Here is a 23,539-nt window from a genome sequence, read left to right as displayed (position 1 = left end):
CTAGCTCGACCCGCTCCGCTAGCTAGCTTAGCCACATTGAGTCGAAGCGTCAGCTGAGGTGCCTCGACTTCGCTCGGTAGCCATGGCAACAGATGTCCATAGTTACAACATCCGGGAAGTGTTTTGCGTCCATAGCTACCAAAACATTTGTCGGGGGAAAAAAAAAAAAAAAAAAAGCTGTTGTCCATTTACTAATTGCAAATACGTTGCTGTTGTTTTAGTTTTTTTTTTTTTTAAATACGGATTGAGAAAAATCTACATTATGGAAATTTTTAGAGGCAGTTTAGACGACATATCGAGACCTGCGTCCAGTGAGCCTCACAGTGACAGGATTTGTGCAACAACTACGTTTTCCCTTCTTGTTTTGACCAACGAGGCCGCTGACATTCAGGTAATGAACTAAAGATGACGCAATAGCATTAAAAAAGAAGGAAAAGGTGGTTCTTGAGTTACAAAATTAAGACAATTTTCAATAACTTTTGAAAACAACTGCCTGTAGGTTGAAAGCAGCTCTGAAGAAACTCCAATCAACTCCTCAGGAAAAGGTAACTTGTGCATCATGATGATCTGGACTGGTAGGATGGTACAGTCACTTCACGTGGTTGTGCTGATTTTAGGTCAGAGGCACGTCGATGTCACCGAGGAAGAAAATGAAAAGTCCAAACTACACGGAGCCGTCGAGGAAATGAGACGACTTGATGAAATACTGATGGAGAAAATCTGCAAAGAAAAAGACATCCGACGTCAGAGGAAAGAACTCGTAGCAAAACTCTGGCGAGAGCTCCTGGTACACACAATCTTTCGAAGACTAGTTTTGACCCCCCAAAAACAGAAAAGTGTTACCTCGGGTTGTGATGTTATACCGTTTGTTTGTGTGCAGCAGAATAAACCTGAAGGTCACTCTGAATCTGCTCATGAAGCTTTAAATACAAGACTGTTTCTGGCTTTGGAAGCACCCGCTGGTAAGAATAATCAGCATACAGATCCGCAGCAGCGTAGTTCATGGGGTCACTGGGTGACATCTAAAATATGTTTTTTATTTTTAACATTAAAGGTGCAGAAGAAGAGGAAGACGGCTTCGTGCCTGTGTTTGGCACTCAGGTTCCCGACCAGCGCACGGAGCAAAGTGAGCTCGTGGAAATACAACATAACAGACAATACGTTGTTCTCTGATGTGCTGCCTCCAATGTGCACTTGATGGCACCATAAGCTCGGGGATCGTACTGTACACAGCTGTTGGTTTTCCACCTCACTGTACTGCTGCAGTGCACGATATGACTTATTACAGCAGTTTTCCAGAACGTATTTTCCTCAAAACAGCAGTTACAAAAAGATTTAGTTGAATTGTCACATCTGCTATATGCAACCTTGAAGGTTTAGCATCAGTCTCATTGTTTATATTTCATCCCGCCTGAAGATTATTTGCTGCAAACTCGTCGTGTGAATCAGATAACTGAGAATAAATCCGGCAGTTTGGCTTTGTTTGGCTGATTGTTATTATTAAAACTTTGACTTACTCCTTCGATATTATCTTCAGGAATATTAACATGTATCTTGCCTGACAGGTGAAAAGAAGCCGTACGGCTTGACGGAGTCTCTTGAAGGAAGCTATGAAGACACTGGGGAAGACCAGTTTACAGGCAGCCACTGTGGAACTTCCAAAGGCATGAATAAACATAAGGACTTTGTGAAGAGAAACATTGAGGTATGTCAAAGTGTGGTCGGCTGTATCGCAGGACTTGGAGCGAGTTTTTCCCGTGTTTGTTTTTCCAGTGAGGAAAATATTCGTCTCTAGTTTTAATTTGAAAAAAGAAAGACATGTATTAAGCCTCGTAGGCCATCACTAAAAAGAATAGAAATGTAAATAATGATTTTAAATTTTTCTTTTTTTGTACTGCATTAGTTAGTAAGCGGTGAGGGGGCCCAAATGCTTTTGACCCAGGAGGAGAAGGGGCGTCTGGCTGAGCTCCTCCGAGAACTAGACGAAGAGGAAGAGGACAGTGCCAGAGGTGCAGAAGGCGAGGTAGGCTGACATGAAGCCCTAACAGACAACATATGCAGCTGGATGAGTCTTTCTTCTTCAAGTTCCTTAATAGTTTCCTCTCACGTCTAGAGGTCTTATAGGGGCGCGCTATTGCAGCAGATGATCTCATTCACTGCTTTAGCTTTTCAGATTTCAATCTTATATTTTCAACATATCAAAAACTGTTTTTTTTTTTTTTCATAAACATTGACACAGATATTTAATACAATCTCTGCATTTAGAAATGAGTTCATTTGTGATATTAATTGTTTAATGTGCCATAATTTAACATCTGGCCTTTTGAATTTAAGTTTTTACTAAACCCATTGTTAAATATCTCCATGTTTTCCAGAAGATTCTGACTCCTGAAAGCAGTTTAGATTATGAACCAGATCTTAAGTGCCACATGCGGTTCACACAGCCTGCCGCATGTTATGGACTAATTTTATTATCACATTTCCTCAATAATTCCGTCTGCTGTGTTTCAGCAAAATTCAGAAGCCAGGATTTTTCAAATAGTCCTTCCAGGCTATAAACTACAGCTGCTCTGGTCGTGAGGTTGTGCTGATGGAGCTCAGAAAATGAGACCTTTTGTTTTCCTTTGAGCATTAATCTGAGACTCCGCCACCTGTAGCGTGTGAGTGTTTCACTGTGGACCCACCCACACCATCCTCAATTTAAATGTTTCTATTTACACTTTTAATTTGCCTTAATGACCCCTTTGGCAGCTGTGAGGCCAGTTTGAAGTCAGATGGGATGAAGCCTGTTGGGAAGCGAGAAAAAAAACACATGCTTACCTTTAACATGCGGTTCCATTTAACTTGACCCTGAAAGCCCTGCATCTGTAGGCCCTCAGCCTGCCAGGTTTTTTTTTTTGTATTTTTTTTTTTTATGTCTTGCTGCTCTATTTATGATGTTTGACTTGACTTTTAGAACAATACTGCAGTAATTGTGGTGGCTGATACCAAACCGAGGGGAGTGCAGATGCTGTTTTGTTTTATTGGCTGGAAGAAGACTTCCTGTTATTGCGAAGCATGCTATTATGAATGGCCATAACGGATCAAGCCCATTATTTATGTCACCACGACATTGGTTGTGATTCGTCTTCAGTTCTGAGGACTTCACTCAGTTCTTGGCAGAATCCTTTGGGACACATCGACCGCAAGCTGCCGCTCACTGTTTGCCTCACACACTTTTTACGATGTTTCTGTCTCTCGTCCTAACAAGCCACACAGTCTTTGTGTAGTTGTGGTAACCTGCGGCAATAAATCAGTAGCAGTCAGTAATCGCAGAACATTTTGGAGCTGCAGTAGATGAGCGCGGACGTCCATCCCTTACCTGTGGCCTCAGGTGGCTACTGCGGGAAGTAGGCCTACAGAACGGCCATGCTAGTCGTATTAGAGACATCTTGATTTGTTAAAGTTATTTGTTTTCTTGCAGAACCTCAGATGAAAAGGTGAACATCAGTTTCACTCTAAATATAGGCTGATATAGAATAAAAGGATAAAAGCGAGCTTGGCCTTGTTTAAAGTTCTTCGAACAGCGGTTCTACAGCTTATTTATTCCAGCATGATATCTTGTTTATTTAATATGTTCAAGTGTGAAAACAACTAATCAATATTTTATAGACAGGACCATCTTCCCTTTGTTTCCAGTGTTTATGCTAAGATAAGCTGGCTGGCAGTAGTCTCATGAATGTACAGATATGCGAGTGGTTTAACCTTCATATGTAGCCTATCTCTAAAGAAACTTAAAGAAGTATTAATTATTCAGTTAAAGAATAAAGAATTGATTTGATCTTCAGTCACTGTGAGGGAGTGTTCATCACCAGTCAGAGGCAGATTCAGACATCAGCTCGGTAAAGGATTAAGCTGTTCCAAGGCAATGATTTATATCTCGACTCCCTGTGTCCCATAGTAAGTGATGGCGTGAATAAATCTGTCTATGCTTGATATTTTTATGCCGTGTTTGTCAAAAAACTCTCACTCTGTCATACAATGTTTGGAAAACAGACACGTGAACAAAAAGGACCTGCCCGCCCTGTCTGATGTCTGAGATATTCTGCCACATCCAAGTAAATCACTGCAGTTGTTGAAACACCAGGATTGATCGACATTTGAAGCCCCGATCAACGTCATAAAGATTTGTGGGTCTGATATTTTAAATTGTGACTTTGTGTTTTGCACCACAGTCAGACCCCTTTGCTGTTTTCTTCTTCCAGTTTTGTGCAGCGCCGCCTTCTCACTGTTCAGAGGTTACATCTGTGGTCTTTCTAGAGTTATGATCTTCTTTGGCATGATTGTGTTTTTGTGAGATCTTACCTCACCATTGCGCTGCGATGAGCTCACCACCCACCCATTGTTTGTCATATAATGGGAGTCTCAGTGGGACCGACAGGCACTGTGAGGAAGACACAAATGTCAGTTTGGCACTTGATCCATCCAGAAGACAATACCAAGGGCCAAAGTCACACTTGTACCTCGTCCCTGTGTCAGACATCACTGTTACAAAGCTGCTAATAAGCAATGGATAGATGATGTAGGTGGTCACAAAACAAAGCAGGCTTACTCCCAGTGGACCATGACTTATTCCTGTGATGTTTTTCTTCCAGGAGACCACGTGGGCTGTGTCAGTCCTGACAGGCCAGGGTTACACCCCGGAGCCCTCTGACCTGGAGCAGCTGATAGACATTGACTCCAAAATTCGCCTTCTCCTTCCTATCGAAGAATTTCACTCTGTGCAAAGCTCTTACACAAACTTAAGCATGTCTCAGGTATGTAAACAAGCGACATTACTGGCTATGTTATATGTTTTTTTTTATAGTGTGCCAGTAGTCCCCCCCATGCACCATCCAGAACTGCCATGAGGCAAGGTCATTAAATCTGAACGCAAGGTCAGCTCAGTGGGGCATCGATGGCAAAATTTTGTAAAATCTTTTGTTACGGAACCTCAGGAAGTCCACCCCCTATTCGTCATCGGGGTAAAATAGTATTATGCAAGCTGCTGAACTTTGGAGCTGAGGTTTACCTCATGTTTCCAGCCAGTTTTCCACGTTTCCATAAGAAGGGTGTATTTTATAAAGCCTCTCATGCATTGTTTGCTGCTAGTAAATTGAATTGTAAAATTTTTGCTGAAGCAGCTGTCTCATTATTTAAAGGATTATGTTATTTCCACATTAGCAACGTACAATTTGATACAATCAAAATATGATCATTGCATCATAAATGCAATTTACCAGGTGTCCGTTTAGACTGTTTTTGTAATTGCAAATATATTGTCCATTCCCTGAGTTGCATGTATGTACATTTAGAATTAAATTTTGACCAAGTGCGCTCCCTTTATATGCAGTACCCAACGTTTCAAGTATGATCTGTATATCACCACCACATCAAACAGTGCAGGACCGACTTCACAGATATTTATAACGATAACATTTTTCCAGGCCTTGGTCTTGGGTTTGGGTCTGATCCTAGACGTGAGCTCAGTGAGTTATCACAGGACCTTATCTAACCACGTTTTGACAGCCAGATGGCATGCTCATCATTTGCGTAACCTGTCAGTGGAAAATTATGTTTTTGAAGTTAGTTTTGTGAACCCAGGGTGCCTGTTTCCTTCCATCACTACTAGATGTAGACAAGGAAAAACTGCAGTGCTGCAACGAGACATGATCTACGTATGTTGTAATGTCCGGAATATTTATTTCACTGGCCTAATTATTTCACATTCATACTGTAAATTTACTCAGTCACTCGAGGGATTTTTATGGAAATGGCTGTTAAACCAAGTTTAAAGTTTGAAATTGAGTTACTGAAGTCCTCCACTTGCAATGTTTCATCCACATCTGTTTAGATGATAAGGATTCGCAATATGAGTCCGATGTGGCTTTAACTGATTTGTAAAATTGTGTGACATGTAGATCTAAAATAATTAGTTAGTTAATCTACTAGTTCATTAAATGAATTTATTTTTAAACAAAAATCAAAACAAGTTATTGATTCCATCTTTCAAATGTGAATCTTTGCTGCTTTTAGTTTTCTATGACATTAAACTGAATATCTTTGTGTTTTGGACTGCTGATTAGACCACACTGGGCTCTGAGAAATTGTAATTAATATATTGATTAATCAATAAAAATATTGGCAGATTAATAAATTAAGTAAATAACTGTTTAATGAAGCCCTGGTGTCATGAAACAGTGCAGCTGTAGTGTAAAGGTCCGAAAGTGGAGCTGATGAGGGAATATAATCCGCAGCCTGACGGAGACAGACTAAATCTTTCAGCTCAGTTCTCACCAAGTAATTTAGTTCCAGGAAGTGACATTGAAAATCGATTAAGCTCAATCAGATGCGTACATAATCAATAGGCGAACTGTTTCTTAAAACTGCCAAATCTCATGGGTTAGTAACTTTGTAAGGACTAAACTGGTGCTTCGGGTGAATGGCCGTCATTCCTCTGTAATTGTGACCGTTGCCTTTAACCCTCCAAAATAAGACAGTCCTCTTTTGTGCAAAATGCTCCCCACATAAGAGTGGACATCAGAGCTTTGATAATACTCGACAGCTGGATGTGTTACTTTGTGAAACCTACTCTCTCCCCCCTTTAATCATCTTGCCTGGTCACAAGGCTTTTTGGAAAAGTAAAATTCCCCATCATCCATCCATCATCTGCTCCCCATTAGGGCTGAAATGTCTAATGCAGGCAGTCCTTTTCAAATGATGTAACATGTGAATTAAACAATGACAAGCAAAACATTTTTTTCTGTCAAGTGACTGCAGATGATTCACTCTGAAACCTCAAAAAGAAAAAAAACACCACCTCCCAGGATTTAAATATTTTCATGCAGCGTATCAAACAGTGAAAGGTTTGTGAACACAACACCTGTCGAGCTTGAAAAGGAACTGTCTGTCTCTTGAGCCTACTTCACTCCTATCTCGCTGTCGTGGCATGGATTAAAAATAAGCAGCCCACGACATAAATCTCTTTCAGAGCATTCATTTCAGGTCAGTGGTCATGAAAGGAAATATGCTTTTGTTTTCCAGTTACCTTACTTCTCAGCAGTGGCTTGAGTTCTTAAATGAAACCATTTGGACGGCACTTCAGGAACCTGCTTGTGTGCCTGCTTAAACCAGAGTGTGCTTTAAAATCGATCATCATGTCTGTATTTCAACACCGCTGGAATTTTTTTTTTACCTACTGATATTAAATCACGGCCTTGTGATCGTCACTGTTTTCTGAATATGTCAGACCGATTTTCTGTCACGCGTTTACATGGCAGGGAGTTATTCAACTCTCCCCAGTGAGCACTCCCTCAAAGAATCTGCCAGGATTTCAGAACTTGGTGGCGTCTTATCCCAAATATGATTGATACTCTTCCATTCATGCGCTGCTATGAGTAGTAGCTTCTCTCTGGCTACACAAGTCTGTTGCTTGAGTGAATACAGTCCACAAGGCCTGGCACCAGCCGGGACACGGCCACAGAGGAGAGTCAGCACCCCGTCAGAATGTAATTACAGACCTGGTGGAGGTAGAGGAGCACCAGTTCCAAAACAGGAACATTGCTCTCCCTTTCATTTGGAGATATTAAAATATGCAGGAAGGTTTACAACATGTGAGAGCAACTATGAGACCAATGTGCCAGTTTGCACAGGACAGAGGTAGCCATATCGGTGCACTGAGCTCACCTGTCCCTTTTTTTTTTTTTCCTGCCATCTGTGACAGGTGCATATTGCACTGCACTGACTAAATGATATCACATCCAAAAAGCCAATCATAAATCCACGTCATGAAGCCATAAACCACAGAAGCAGTATTTGTGGAAGCACGGCATTACTCACCGCATGGCCACACGTTGAGTCACGGGGAGAAAGTCTTGATTGAGAAAAAGCCTTGTTTTCTTCGCATCTGGCTCTTTGTTGATGATTTTTGATGATAGGGAAAAGGTCAGGCAGCTACAACCCCTCCATTAATGATCTGGATTGAGTGGAATCGAAACACTGCATTAAACACTGTTTACTTTGGACACTGTTGACGTTGTGTTTATGACCGCATCACTCCTTTTTGCATTCTTCATCGCTCTCTCCTTTTTCTCAGGCTTCAGCTGAAATAGCTGTTCTGTCATTAAAAACACGTGTTGGCACATGTACACTGATTTTGACTGATGTACAGTACACTCCTACTGTACGACTGTGTGGTAATGCCTGCACCACCCACAGCTTGAGGCCAGCGGAGAGGATTCTGTCATGAGAATTAGCCGCTGTTGGGTGTTTGGCGACGTGTGTGTGTGTGTGTGTGTGTGTGTGTGTGTGTGTGTGTACACGCTTCACAGATCAGAATTACATATGTCATCCTTTCAAATGTGTTTTTTTGTTTTTTTGCAAGTGTGGTTGCAATGAAAATTAACAAATGGTCTCATGGTTTTCAGTCACTGTCACAGTGTGACTGCACTGATCCCGCTCGTAATCAGCAGGTCTTCAGCTCCTCCTGTATTTGCATAGTAACCCCAGCTGTGTTTTTGTTGTGCTATATTTTGATGTAAGACTATGAGGTCACTTAGGCCCATTGTGTGGTTGCTGATGAGCACTCATGATTTTAACTACACAGCGAATGTTAAAGTGAGGGAGCAGAGTTTTGGTCAGAAAACGCCCTTTTGACCACCACAGTGTGGTCAGTATATAGTTTGTAAATTTATCTTATTCGGTCCGGTCGTATAATTAAAGTTGTGGAAAAGCTTCAGTTGTCTTACATTAAATCAAAATGAAGGTTAGTTCTCATTTTAGATTAAGTGTGCGCCGTATTAGAATTCATGATAGGAAGTAAAGACGCCAGCTGACCTCAACAGTCACAATACTCAGAAATATGATACAAATAGTCTACATGTGTAATATGCAGTGCATGTGCCTTGGCTTCAGAATAAAACCAGAGCTAGAAAGCGAAGGTCATTTTGAATGGAACAATGTGTTTCACTTTATTAGTGGTGACAGCTGCAACACAAAAATGACATCGTAACCTCTGAGCTAAGGAATAAACTGTCCTCTCTGGAATATGATGTTCATGTCCCTGCTGAGATAATGGAAATATGCTAATTTACAATAGAAAAGGATGTGATTATGTTTTTGTATTTTTCCTGACCAGCTTGTGAAGTTTGTCATAATTCAACATGTAGCATCTTTCACACAACTTGGCAGTGAACGTGTGTGTGTGTGTGTGTGTTTTCTTTTTGTTTTTTTAAATGGTGAATTTACCCTTTTTAATACATATAAGCATATGAAACATCTCATATCATCTTTGCTCAGATATTCTTCTGCTGGCTGGACAGCTGCATGGGGAGAGCTGAGGTGTCGGGGTTGTCATGTGGCATGCTTGGTGTTTTTCCCAAGGTTAACTTGGCTAAAAAGAAAAGACTCCACACCCGTCCCCACCCTGTAATTCCCGTGAGACCCAGTTTATTGTCTTATAAACGTTTCTCCTACTGGTGCTGTGTTAAGTGGTTTAGATCTGACTTTTGACTGTTCTCCTCATTATGACACTCCATGGTGGATAATTTAGTCGCATAGTCTTCTGTTCACAATAATAAAAAAAAAAATTAAAAAAACACTTTAAATATTGCCTAATCTCCTGTGTCTATGATCCAAATCACAACCAGCTATTACAAGGGCCAGAAAAATTACAGTTATTCAATCCAAAAATATTAAATAAAATAAAACCCCAAGTCCTAACACTGACCCAATGTTGTTTCGGACACGACCAAGCAAGCTATTAGCTGGCAGGCTTTTCTTGTAACCATTTCACTGACTGTTCCCACAGTCCTACATTTCAAAAGTTACCACTGAAAGAAATCCCACCTCAACATTGTTAGCAGCTGAACTGCAGCTCAGATATTGGCTTGATATTTCACAGCGTTTGTCGCTGGGGGACAAGAAGTGCAAAAAGACGCTTGGAGCTTTTTCCCCTCCAGATGCTTCTGATAAATATTGAACACGGCCTACTTCTTAAGGTTTTTGTTCAAATCTATTTCAACCGTGTCATTACTTGGCAGACACGAAAATGACCTTCTGTTAGCAAAGTGCAGCATGGGTGGAGATGATCCTGTGAGTATCTCTTCACAGTAAAAGCAATAGACTGTGAAGTATTTACAACAGTTCGGAGGGATTACAAATCCAAGATTTCCCTCCGCGACCTGAGAGTGAAAACTTTTTGATTGCTCTTTGGATTATTCTGAGTTGATGCAAACACACAGGCGGTGGAGGTACCTTTACCCACTATCACATTCAGCATGCTCTTTTGATTGTAGGACACGGCAGGAGGTTTTGATCTGCGCAACAGTGATTGCTCCAGACCACCCTCAGTTCTGAGAAAAAAAAAAGAAAGCAAGTATAAAGTCCCGATGACCCACAAGTGAATCTTCTAATACTTCAGGAATGTTCACCAATCACTCAGTATCCAAAATACTGATCTAAAAACATGACCTGTGGAAGGGGAAGAGACAGCTGGGATACAAACACATTTCATATCTGGGTCATTTTTTTAGATCTTGAAATACAAACTCTCGCATGGTCTCTTATGGAGCAATATCAAGCTGATCGGTTTATGGTGCAACTTTAAAGAGGAAGTAGGGGAATGCATTTGTTAAAAGTTGAACTATCCTTGTATCCAAGTAAAGTGGTGTAAACATTTGTTTGCATTTCTCTCCTTCTCAAATCCGAGCTGCAGATATGTACCATACACACTATAGCTGTGTTTGAGCACCTCTGCCTCAGAAGCTGACAGATGACTGCAGGTCACAGCTGGGCAAAATGTCAGTCTGAGAGACAGACAAGGAAATAACAGCAACACAGAGAGAAGTCAAGAGACTCTCAGCCATAGCTTTTGAACAGCTTGCTCCCGTGCTCTCACAGGGAGTGCTCGTGGCAAGGCATGTGGACAGGCCTTGGCAGGTAGCCTGGGTCCACGTGGCACAGTCAGAGCTCCGACTATACTTCAGATTTGAGGAGATATAGAGGGAGAGAAAACAGAGAGTCCTCAAGAGAGAGCAGGAGAGGACTGTGCTGTCCTGAACAACACCAGGCGTCTCTGCGTGAGTCAGCACCGCTTGGCTTTCTTTCATCATCGCAGCGCTGTCCCTTCACAATGTGCAGCCGCGGGTCATTACCAAGACGTATCGTCGGCAAACGGGGTCGAGTATATTTTCCAATCAACAGGAATCCCTTTCTAGAAGTAGGCTGAGTGTTTTATGAGGCGGCACACCAAGTTACCAATACTCAGATGCATATTTAAAAATCCCCAAGAAAACCTTAGTCAGTTTTTCTTGACAAAGTGTCTAAGACATTGTATATTTCATGTTTTTTAGGCTGCAGTTGAACCTTCTATTATACTGAAAAGTGTTTCTTGCATTTAGTTCTCAGAGTAAAAGTAGTGCGACATTGTAGATTTTAAGTAGTACTTGAGTTATAATTTTTGAAATGTTAGCTATTAGTGCAAAGGGTTTGTATTATAACTGAATTTGATTGCCTAATAAACTGGTACCTCAAAGTATAACAGAAACATGCTGCTTTCATTATTTGTGCTGCCTGTTTTTTTAATGACTGAGTGACTTAATGTGACCAACAGACATATTTAATATACAAAAGGCCCCTAGAGTTGAGGCCTCAGAGCCATTTTGTGGCTACTGCATCCGAAAACAAACTGCAGTTTGAAATGTTGGCCAGCGTCCAAACCATGTTAAGTGTTTTTCAACACGAAGGCCATTTAGTGCTCTATTTTTTCCGGTTTGATTTTTGTAACTCTTTGCACTATATTTACAAAATGCTCAGAAGTCTTTATTTTCCTTCGTATGACATGCAGATCCCCCACCTATTAAAAAAAGGTATGAAGAACTTACTTCAAAAGAACACATTGTACAAATTAGTTTGTTTTGACTGTGCAGTAGCTTTTATGATTTTACTGTCGACACTTCCTTGGATTAGCTCCCTTCGAGCGTGTTGTCCCTGGTAAGCGAGTCTTGAGAGTGCGTGAACAAGGTCATCAAGCTGTCGGCACATAAAAAAAAACATATTGCCATATTGCCGCAGGATGCAAGAAAGCACCGACACATGACAGCGACCTAAATGTTTGTGCTTATGAGATATATCTAAGAATGCATCTGCATGAGAGGATCCAGCTGTTATATTTGGCGAGGTGTGCCACAGATGCGGCCCACATTGAAGCAGAGAAGTTGCACCAGACTACTGAACTCCAAGGCTCCAACTCCACTAACAAAATTAATATGATTGACGTAATGTAATTATATATTCCTCTTATGGGAACAGCAAGATGTTGCACACACAGTATTGCGGATTTGTAGACATCCAAGGTTTACTTCGAGTTGATTTGAAGTGAAACGTTTGGCATGAAATAATCCCGACTATTTATCCTATTTCGTCACTTTGAACAACAGCCGATCGTCCATCAGCCGCTGCAGCTGTTTCACACTCAAACACCGTGACAACCTCCGGATGGAATGCATGGCCTTTAATGGGAATCATAAAATTGATCGCATGATAATAATAATCGGTTAATGAATGTCAAAGGCATGACCGACCCAAGTTATCTGAAAGTCATACAAATAATATACTAACGATGGTTTTGCTACTTTGGCAAACAAAATCTGAGCAGTTAGGTAAATCAAAGATAACTTTTTAGGAGCCATCATGTCATGCATGAATGACTTTTTCCCCCCTCAGTTTAATAACATTCATTTTGAATTTGAGTTGCACTTGGCAATCAGAGTCGTGCTCTGATTGTAAAGAGGTGCACTTTATATCAACTCATGATATTAATGCAAACTCAAACTCTAAGAGATTCTTTTGATATTTCATGACATACTTTATCTCTAAAGCTGATTATGTTTGACGTCTTTTTTTATACTCCAAGAAAAACAAAAACCAGGTCTTTATGGCCTCCCAGCGATCCAGTGACCCCGATAGTTGGTGCAGTTATTGGAGATCTTGAAAGGCGTGTCATTAGGCAACTCCCGGGAGAGACAATTACCATCTTTTTACTGAGTTTCTGATCGGAAGACATTCAGTCTAACTTTATATCGAGTTGAAGCTATCACACGTTCCAGGAGAAGAAGCACAATTACTGTAATGTATTAGAACAATAGCTGCAGTCTGTTAAGGTCAAGAAACATTATTCCCCCAGTCTTCTCCAAGAGGTGAATCATTAGAACAACTTGAGCACAAAAGCAAAGTGTACAAGTGTATCCTTGTCGATGCTTTGGAACGGGATCTAAACTCATTTATTAGGAGTGCTTCATCAACTATATCTTTAGAAACACTGTTGGCAAAGTATTGTAAATAATAAGCTTTAGGCCACTGAGTCTTTCATGGAACAGAAATGAACCGTATGTCAGCTAAACACGATTCCACACAGGTTTAATGTCTCTCGTTCAATCAAGTATATATATTCACAAAAGCAACATCAAATGTTTAGATTTGGAATTTCAGTTCAAGAATTCAAACGGATATGTTGAGATAAACTTTCCGTATATTATATAGTATATATTATATTAAAAATGATTGTTCATTATTTAGCATTACGGTGGTGACGCTGCTTTATTCTCTCTGGAATAAAAATCGAACGTTGCTGATTTTGTTTGTTGTTTTTAATAGCATGATTAATGTTCGGAGCGTTTAAATAAAAACTATGTAAATCTCTCGGATCAGATTAATTTTTTGTTGTTGCATCAAAGTCCCTATGAGGTTGTTACTGTGAAAGATGACCCGGGGCCAATGCAGAGATAATAGGGGCTTAAAAGCAAGAAGAATGGTGTGTCTTCGCTATAATTGGGGTCACAAGGTTTATAAAACGAGACTGCGGACTTTCCACTTTTGATCAGCAGAATTTATTGGATGTTAATTTAGCCAGAGAGAATTGGTTTATTGTGAAAATGTGTAACAAACATGCGTCATTCAAACTGGCCAGTAATAGTTGTCATTGTTAAACCTTGCAGACAGTTTGGAAGTTTGCAGAATAGTTTTTGAAAAATAGGGCAGCTGTCGTTTCCAAATTAAATAAACTGTTTCTCCCGAAGATTTGGGCTTTTTTAGCAACATGCATTTAGTGGTGTGAGGAGGGTGGTAAAGCTAGACTTTAATTTTTATTTTTCCTGGTTGAAACGCTGTGTTTCTCACTCTGGTGCATGACAGGATTCTGATCCCGTCGTCCCTTTTGTAGTCGAGGATGAGTGAGTCTTAACTGAAGGGCTCTAGTAACGACCACTTAAAAGAGGCTTCAGTTAGAAGCTGTCATTATTTCCTTGAAAGGGAGACACAGGGCACTTTTAGGTGAGGCCACACACACTTAGGAAAAAATGCAAGAAGATTTTTGTTTTTGCCAGTATTTGAATATTAAAGTCAAATCACATCGGTACTATTCAGTGGCCTAAAATTTGTCTAGATGCGATACGTGACATCAGAATGTCTGAATGCTTATTAAAAAAAAAAAGCCGTCATTCTTCTCAACATACTGGCTCGGCTTTACTGAACTCCCCTCCTACCCTGGGATTACTGAGATTACATCCTATCATAAATGTGTCACAACAGATTTAGTAACTCAGCGTTTAACTTCATAATTCCTACTGGGTCGCGCTGTCTTCAGTAACCTACTATTTCACCATCCAAGTCCCTATTGAGATGTCGACATTTTATGAAATATCCATCAATTTCAACATTATTAGATCATGCACACGCCCGCCTGCCATCCAGACTAACCGAGAGAGATGGAGCTTTCAACCACATGGCGCTAGACTGACACTCCAAAACGGTCCTGCGGTTGGCAGCATCCTCTCAGACCCAACCATTTTTTTTTTTTTTTAGACCTAGCTGCTGTTTTTAATGGAGGAGCTGTGTATTTTTAGAGGTCAAAATATGACCCAAGTGCAGGTCATTGACTGGTCAGTCTCTACAGTGTTGTTCATTCGACAATTTCCTTTCCATCCTGACACACACTTGTCCCTCATTGTGACCTCAGCATCAGCACGCAGGCTTTTATGAATTTGTAAATGACCTGACATCTTAACATGCATGAATTGGGTCTGATGGCTTTGATTGAAACGGTTCCCTCTCCGTGACCGAGGCCCAAATAAAAGGATCCACACTGCGGCCAGAAAGACAAACTTCTCGCTTATCAGGTGTCCGTTGATGGTCCTCCAGGCACGACTCTCCCGTTTCCTCCTGACCCATATTACCAAGTTTGCCTCGGACGCAGCCGGTGGTTCATTGTGTCGATCCAGAGCTCGTGGATGCCGTAAATGCTTGATTTATGTTGGACCCCGTGTGGGCTGTAGCTGAGGTACTGAGATCTCAGGGATTATAATGAGCACCTGATTGACCTCTCTGTCAAAAGTAAGTAAGGACCATTGGTTTATTTTCAACTCCACATGTTTAGGAGTCTTAGAGTAATGGAAAAGTACACATGAATTAATTGTGGTGAACTGCTCTATGGTTTCATCTGTATTCTGTATTGAAATGTTTCCAAGTGACAGCTATAAACTGTGAGTGCAGCCGTAGAAAGAGTACCAAGTGACATGAATTGTTTCTGCCTCGTGAGAACCGGTCACGTCTGTTGTGTATCAGGGTCCTGGCTCGGAGGATGGTTGGAAGTGCGATGGGGACGTGCAGCCAGGAGAGAAGGTCCTGCAGGATATAAAGGAGAGGAGAGGGCAGGAGAGGCGGCTCCAAGAGATACAACAGCAGCTGGAGACCCTGGTCCAGGGCCACGAGATGACTGTGAGTTCAAAGCAGCCATGTTCATTTACACACAACACATGCTCACTAGTGCTTACATCCGCACAATGTCTGTTGGATCGCACTGTGACACTCCTCAGTGTTCATCTGTAGACACGTGTTTGACAAATTATTCCAAGCACACAGCTGATTCTCAGTCATTCTCACTGGGGGACGATGAAATCACAGGCAATAATCATGTCTCTGCAGGCCCATATATTTTCTTCTCTTTTTTCCTCCCCACTTTACTTCTCTCGCATTGTATCACTAACACGCTCACTTCGCAGTTTACAGTCTCTCGTAAAAATTTATTTTTTTGATGGACATTTTTTTATCGGAGGAGTTTCGTTTCTTTCTCCGCCTTTCTTTGTACATACGTTAGATCGGAGGGCGAGGATGGTCGTTTTCTCCACCGTGTTTCATTGCTTTAGGGAATTCAGATTTAATGTCCTCGCTCCACGGGGTTCCCTAGAAACCATTGAGCTCTGTCTGGTTACAGGAGCCTCTGCAGAGTTACAACCACAGAACTGTCACTTGTTCTCTATAGCTGAAGACACAACACTAGAACAAAGGTGGACAGCCCCGGTTTCTGCTTTCTCTGGCATTTCTGACTTTAAATTTTGTGAACAAGGAGAGGAAAACATTAGAAATATATTTGGTTTGACTCTTTCATTGCATAACAAACTTCTTCTCCGTGCTTCGGTCGCTGCGATACAAAATTCAAATATGTTGCATTTCACATCAGTTCTCACGCTGATGAACCACAACATGATGTATATATATAGAAAATATATATGCCAAATTTAAACAAAAGATGGCCTTTTCACCCACAGACAGTGAGGTAATAAAACCCTCCGTGGCAGCCACACCCTTACATCACACGGCATCATGCCATGCGAAGCGAGACCTATTCCTGGCTTCATTAAGGAAAGACAAGTGGAATAGTTCTGTAAATTAAGCCGAGCTCCGTTTGAGGAAACTTTTTTTTTCATGATGATCACAAAACATCAAACCCACCAGTCTCTTAACCGCTGCTGCTGCACAATCTTTGCATTTAGCCGTGTGTCACAGCATTTTATAAAGTGTCACCGAATGACTGAAGCCAGCGAGTGACTGCAATGTAAGCAGCACATGCACGGTGTATATTCTGGGTGCCGCCGGGCTTGTTTTGTGGTCAGAAACGATTTCTTTGTAGAGAATTTGTCTGGGAGGGGATTCTTAACCAGCTTCTCACAGCTGCACGACACTCGTAAAGTTGATTTGTATAACGTCCATAACTCAAACGCTCTCTCACAGTGTTTTTGCACCTGAAGTGTTTACCAGCTATGCAGGCTTTGTGCATAGTTGTCAGCTGGAATATAAGAGCGTGATAACTAAGAGATCAGGGCTGGTTTTTATCAAACCTCTGAAAATCAAACTTATAAGAAAGCACCAACAAGACTAAAACAGGTTTTGTTAAATTTCCTAAATTTTATTTGTGTATAATCTTATTAATCTTATCTAATTAAATTCTACTGTAAGCGTAAAGGCTCTTTGGAAATGAGAATTATTCTTGAAGTAAACGTGTGTATAAAAGCTGTGATACTGTGGCTCAAATGAAGCTATTTAACTGCTTGGAAGTAGTGTTACTATATTTTGTGTGAATAGTAACATCTTAATGAAGTGCAGTACATCTATAAACGACTGAAATGGGTTAAATATCACATAAATATTCCCTCTCTAAATGGGAAGTACGCTGCTCTGTTGCTGCAGGGCAAAAATGTTCCAAAGGTTGGTTTTCATTGTAGCTGTGACTTCAGACTGTTTGCTCTCTTTGACTTTTCCTGAATACATTGTGTGATGTTAAGAGTTCAAGTGTTAGTTGGGCGATGTACCTGATTTAGCTTTTATTTGCAGTGATTGATTTAACAAACAAACGCCGGTGTGACTTGGATTTGGATCTGAGACTTGTTGAGAATTTAGTGCGTCATATCTGCTTCTCCCATCTTTCAATCCAAACAATATCCTTTCCAGGGAAATCCACCTCTATGCCAGGCAAAAATTCCCGCCTCTTACCTTTGATCCTCTTGTTTTCATTGTAAATAATATTTTGCTGTGGCTGCTTTTGCCTTTTCTCCAGAAAGGCTTTATGAGTATAAGTGTCATTGTATTGTGTTAATGGTACATTTCTTTAGAAATAAAATAAAAAGAAGCCTTTCCAGAAAAAGGAGATAAGACTAATACAACAGGGCTATTTTCAACTATTAAAGCAAATTGTGTGAAACTCAAAAGCTGATGTTGGTCATTTTCCTGCGACCTCATTTGGCAGCGTTCTTAAATCAACCTGCAAAACGAAGGACAATCCCAGATACTTCCAGAAGGACTAATCAGGCCAAAACTATCCGTCATGCTTTCTCTGTGACATTTGACAAGAGTAGTCTTTGGTGCAATTTTACCCAGCAGCGCTCCAAGGTAAAAAAACTGAAACTTGTAAACAGAATACAGCCAGAAGATGTTGGCCACCACATGAACATACATCCACAGCCCTGTCAAGGAAAAGATGGATACCAAGCCGCTGTGGCCTCAGTCTGAGCTTCATTGTTCAGGCGCTGTGGAACCATTTCATTTTGCCCGCTCTGCAGATTCACTGCAGTTTTTTTTTTCTGAGATCAGGTTTGCCAGAAAATAGAAGCTATGGAGAAAAGGGATGCTCTCTCTCTCTCTCTCTCAGGATCTTTTCTCACCTCCTCCACTTCATTTCACGCTCGTCACGCTGTCTGCTCTGGTTTTAACAATATATAGTCTCCTTAAATAGAGACAGTTAGAGAAAAAGATTTCCCAACAATAGCCTTCTTCTGTGTGGTTCCCTCTACCGAGTGGCAGAGAGTAAGTTAACTAGCAGCCTTCGCTGTCGGACCTGCTGTTGTGAAATCTCTCCTCTCCCGTTCCCACAGTTTAACTCAACTTCAAATATTTAAAGCGAAATCTGAATTCTCATGATTTTCACTGTGATGATACAGCTGTTATTGACAGTCATCCATTCTTTTTATTTTTAGTAAGTAAGGTGACACTGTTTTTGGATTTATTTTGGGCATTTAGCTTCGCAGCTGCTGACTGACCTCGGAGGGATGTTGTTGTGGGACACGGTCAACCTCTACAGCTTACGAATGTTGAAATGGTTGTACAGTTAGCAATCTGGGCCTTTTGTTCCTTTACAACATTTAGTCTTTGGGAGGACCCCAGTCTGATTCCCATCAGATTGCACCTTTAGGTCATTTTCAACATCCACTGACTCTCTTACACTCTCAGTCCTGCGTTTGTTCCACATTACACCGATGACGTTAACCGTCTTGGTCTAGTTTTAGTGATGACGAAACTGTTAAAACTCACAGCAACAGATCGTCCCGTGACCTCAACACTCCGCCCGGCGCTGAAGTCACACACTGGGGCTGTCGACGTTTCAAGTCCTCGGGAAGGAAAAACCCCCGAGTCGACTTCTTTGTGTCCTTCTGTGTTTTTTAGGTGGACACACGAGATCAGTGTCATTAATTCAGTGTGAACGTTTGAAGAAACTTCCACGACACGTTCTCGAGATATGATGTTTGCAAAAATGGGACAAATTGATGGACGGCGGACCCAAAAATATGATGCCTCCGGCTACGGCTGTTGCCAGCATGGAGGCATAAAAAAAAAAAAAAAACTTGAACCAATGATACACAAGCATGTGGAAAACAAATAGAAAGATGACATGTGACTAAATGTGCAGGGTGTGACGTGAGGATATTCAGCCTGTAATCACGACAATAGTTTGACTTTAATCAGGTTCTTCATGAAATCCCTGAGGTGAGTTATTAGATTATCCACATTATCTGACATTTGACATGATGTTTTCACAATGATGTCACTGGTATACTATTGCAGAAGTGAGTTTGTCTCAACAGCTGAATGGGAGTGCAATGGATAGAATTCCTCCTTGTGTCAGTGAGGAACTGGCCTCTGGCTCCGCGGCCCGATGAGGCTCAGCTATGTGACTGATGTCCGGGACCTTGAAAGCCGAGCAGCCGGCCCACGTTTCGCATCCTCTGTGTACAGGAAGCCGACGGCGAGCTGCAGGGAGGTGGTGATCTGCTGCAGGATAGCTGCAGGGCTGAAAACAGCCCCGTCTTTGTCAGACTCCTCTCCTGATGGGAAACTTATACCGGAGTGACCGAGAACGCTGATCTTTCACCAAAAGGTCTGAAGTTCACCCACGACGCCATCGTTTGTCGGTAGAGGAACCGGACTCCGGCGTCCGGAGGGAAAACAACACACTGAACACGCCATCGTGTTGCTGCTGGAGGAGGTGGCAAAGTGAAAACTTTGTGGAATTGCAAAAGAGGACAGAGACACAAGTTTCCTTTTACACGAAGTGGGAGCAGTATGAAGGAGACCTGAAGTTAATAACCACCAGACATATTTAACTTCATGGCTGATTTGTGTTTCAGTGATGAGTTAGGAGTAGCACTTTAGGAATGAAAGGGAAGCAATGAGCCTGGGTCAAAACCTGTTCCTGTTTTTCATAGATAATCATTTAAAAATGTGATGAGCAGCCATTTCCTGGTGGACACCCTGTTGTTTTGTCCCGACACCTCTCAGGAGCAGCAGGCGAGCAGCCGGTCAGCGAGGCGGGAAAATAAGAGTGGTGTTCAATAAGCCTGTGTCTGTAAAACAGAGGAGATAGTGTGCTGTGTTTTTCATAAAAGTGTCAAAGGCCCATAACTTTCCCCACCAGAAATTGTCGGTGTTAAGCAAATGTATAGATTCTCCACCTACAGCTCATATTTCACATGTTTATGCGAGAGGATGCATGGCTGGGAAAGACTCCGACGCCAGCTCGCACAGCTGCTCTTCCTTTGACTGGAGACCGTCTTCAAAAAAAAGAAGAAAAAAAAAAGCGTATTAATGTGTCTGCATGTTTTCTTGCAAAAAAAAAAAAAAAAAAAAAAAGTGTCACATCCACGGCTGCTCTTTTATCAACTTCCGTGTGAAATCGTTGGACAGTTTTCTTCACAGTTTACCAAAAATAAATGTAATAAGTGCCCGCAGACGGAGAAGAGCTGGAGTGAGTTTAAGTGGCTGTGGCAAGGAGGCAGACAGTCAGACAGGAAAGCACGTATCGGTCACCCACCGACACCCGCGGCCTCCCCAGTGTTCGGGGCACCCGAGGTCAAGCGCTTTTAAAGAGTTGCGGCGTTTTGTCACAGTGGTTAAATGAAACACTTTTTCTCTCCTCTCTGCTGGAAAGTCTAACTTGTAGTTTCCATCTCCAGGACGGCTGGTGTTGGTTCAAGGCATTTCTGACCGTTAACACTGCAGCCAGTGAGGCACTTTTTATTGCCCCTCATTTCATGTACACTGAAAAATACTGACATGCCTGTAACTGACCCGGGGATTTTTTTTTTTGGGTGCCGTACGTCTCAAGTTTCACTAATGACTCACTTATTTTTGTAGAAATGTATTTTAAAGTGTCCGTGTAAACTATGCATGCTATAACAGAGGAAAGGGAAGGTACACGCTGTATGTTTATGTGCATGCACAAAGATCGTTACCCACCATATTGGATCTTATGTTGCCCCCCCCCGTGCTGTTTACAGGTGAAGGTCAAGTCCACCAGCAAATGTCTTGCTTCATACAGGTCAAAGGTCAAACACACAGGGCGCATCATGGCTGCGTTCTGCCTGCGGTCTCCTGTCCACCGCTAGAAGACGATCCGTCGGTGTGATTACGAGGGTCCTCGCTGGGGGTCGTAAATGAGTAACACCGCCTCGACCTAAAAGGATGTCGTTACATTCGGAGGGACTTTGAACCGAGATATCCATCAGCAACTGGGGGCCGGAGAGTTTCAGAGGGTGGTCTGCTCGACAGATGATCGATGGACAGTATTCGCTCCCGCTAGAGGGGACAGACGAGACACAGGAATGTGATTTTGTCTCAGTGGGATGTGCAGAGGTGAAAACAGCTGCACGAGCATGATATTTTCTCAGGACAGAGTGTCCGGTGATGAGGTCACACCGTAGTGTCAGCTCTATTTTGTCCTGATGCCCACATTATATATTTTTTAATCTGTGGATGTCAAAGCTGCATATTTATATCCAATCGATGACCTTCGTAGAGCGAATACGTGTCATTGTTGTCTTTTTTGTTCCACTGACGACAAATGGTAAAAAAAAAAAAACCTAATAATCCTCCTTTAAAAATCAGTCATGATTAAGGACAGAATAACTAGACTAGGACATCTTTACTTGAAGGCCAGGGACATTCTGTTCAGTGTGGGATGACAGCTAGAAACACAAGCTCACACGCTGAGCGATTGATGGCAACGATTACCGTTGAACTCAGAGATTTAACATTTGACTCTTCGGCACACGTTTTTGGCGTGCCGTTCATGTCACGGAAGGTAATGAGTTGATATTGTTGGAAGAAATCGGCTGTTGAGCCGCAGCTGTCTAAACAACGTGCAGCGTTGTGCATAGGTAAATTAGTCACGTCTCACCTCATCGTCACTGCAGAGGAATTAAAAGTTTACTCAGCCACTTACTTTGAAATCAGTTCCAGTTGCCAGGTAACACATCATTCCCAGAAATAGATATTGACTTTTATTTAATTTCAAAGACCTTTTTCCAAATAACCTACTTTTAGAAGGTTGGGCTTTCAATCTTGAACTCGCACGCAGTCCCAGTCTGCCTGTGAGGAGTCTGGCTTATCTGTAGAAAAACAATACTGACATCCAACTGGAAGTGTTTTTTCCCCGACAGCTTCCAAGTAAGCGCAGGGGACGACTACAGCGGTGCTCTGTGCCGTTATGGAGAGCCACTGTTGTATCAGGTCATTAATGCAACACATTGTCTGGATTTGACAAAAAAAACAAAAAAAAACAAGCTGTAAACCCAGAACATTTGTTGGGATCTTATTTAGGGAGGATGTACTAAAAATGTCAGCAGGCAAATATTCTGTCGTCAGCGTTGGACACTTTAATATTGTCACATTGGCAGACATGTCTGCACGTCTCCACATATTCTGGACTTTTATCTTTCTATGGATTTAACCTCGAAGTCTAAAATGCGACATACATTATTATTTTAATCTTTTAAGTGTATTTGTGTTTTCCTACAGATTGAGTCTCCAGAACTGAGCGAGGAGCAGCTGCTGAGCCGGCTCGTTGAATGTGAGCTGAGCGAGAGCTGGAGTTACGGCCTCGAGGCGGACGATACGACACCGAGACCCGAAAAAAAACAATGGACTTCTACATTATTTATGAAGACGTGAAGATCCTGTCATATCTATATCTATATATATATATATATATATATCTATACATATATCAAGAACATCAGAAGGCACTCAGGTTTGTCATACTGATGAGCAGGAGACGTGGTTATATTACAAAATAATTATTCTTTATTATAACAAAATTAATATTCAACACAGTGATTTGATGAAATATAATTTTAAGCACTAACTACTAATAAAAGAGCCTTAACCTAAACAATTATTTCAATAGATGTTCAGAGCTGCAGCTTACCAGTGGAGAGGTGGACCGTTAAAGGTGAGGATCCCCAAAAGAGGAACCCCGATCGATGTCGATCTCTCTCTCTCTCTCTCTCTCTCTCTCTCTCTCACACACACACACACACACACACACACAGTTAACAAGGCTCCACTTCACAGAAAGAAAAATTAGAAAAGAAACTAAGCAGAAGGTCCAGCACACACTCGGCTGCTAAAGGGTGAACTG

The 23,539-nt window shown here is 41.6% G+C and overlaps 1 protein-coding gene across 3 annotated transcripts; it reads left to right on the top strand.

The window, feature by feature from the left end:
* The first annotated feature begins 66 nt into the window (after positions 1–66).
* fsip1 (fibrous sheath interacting protein 1) lies at positions 67–23,408 on the top strand. 3 transcript variants are annotated; one of them, XM_069152048.1, is made up of 10 exons: positions 67–391; positions 500–545; positions 618–787; positions 881–962; positions 1,055–1,126; positions 1,566–1,705; positions 1,904–2,023; positions 4,635–4,796; positions 15,637–15,789; positions 22,918–23,408. In XM_069152048.1, exons 1-10 carry the CDS (start codon positions 83–85, stop codon positions 23,068–23,070), a joined length of 1,407 nt encoding a protein of 468 aa, XP_069008149.1. In that variant the 5' UTR covers positions 67–82; the 3' UTR covers positions 23,071–23,408. The 3 variants fall into 3 exon arrangements, with proteins under 3 accessions (XP_069008149.1, XP_069008148.1, XP_069008147.1); XM_069152047.1 differs by having other exon boundaries at positions 500–787; positions 884–962; XM_069152046.1 differs by having other exon boundaries at positions 500–787.
* The last annotated feature ends 131 nt before the right edge of the window (positions 23,409–23,539 follow it).

This window comes from Embiotoca jacksoni, unplaced genomic scaffold, assembly GCF_022577435.1.
Source record: "Embiotoca jacksoni isolate LCO1_2020_lvr unplaced genomic scaffold, fEmbJac1.0.p SCAF_18, whole genome shotgun sequence".
Lineage (NCBI taxonomy): Eukaryota > Metazoa > Chordata > Actinopteri > Embiotocidae > Embiotoca > Embiotoca jacksoni.
Note: the sequence above shows the minus strand (reverse complement) of the source record. Positions and strands in the feature narration are given on the sequence as shown.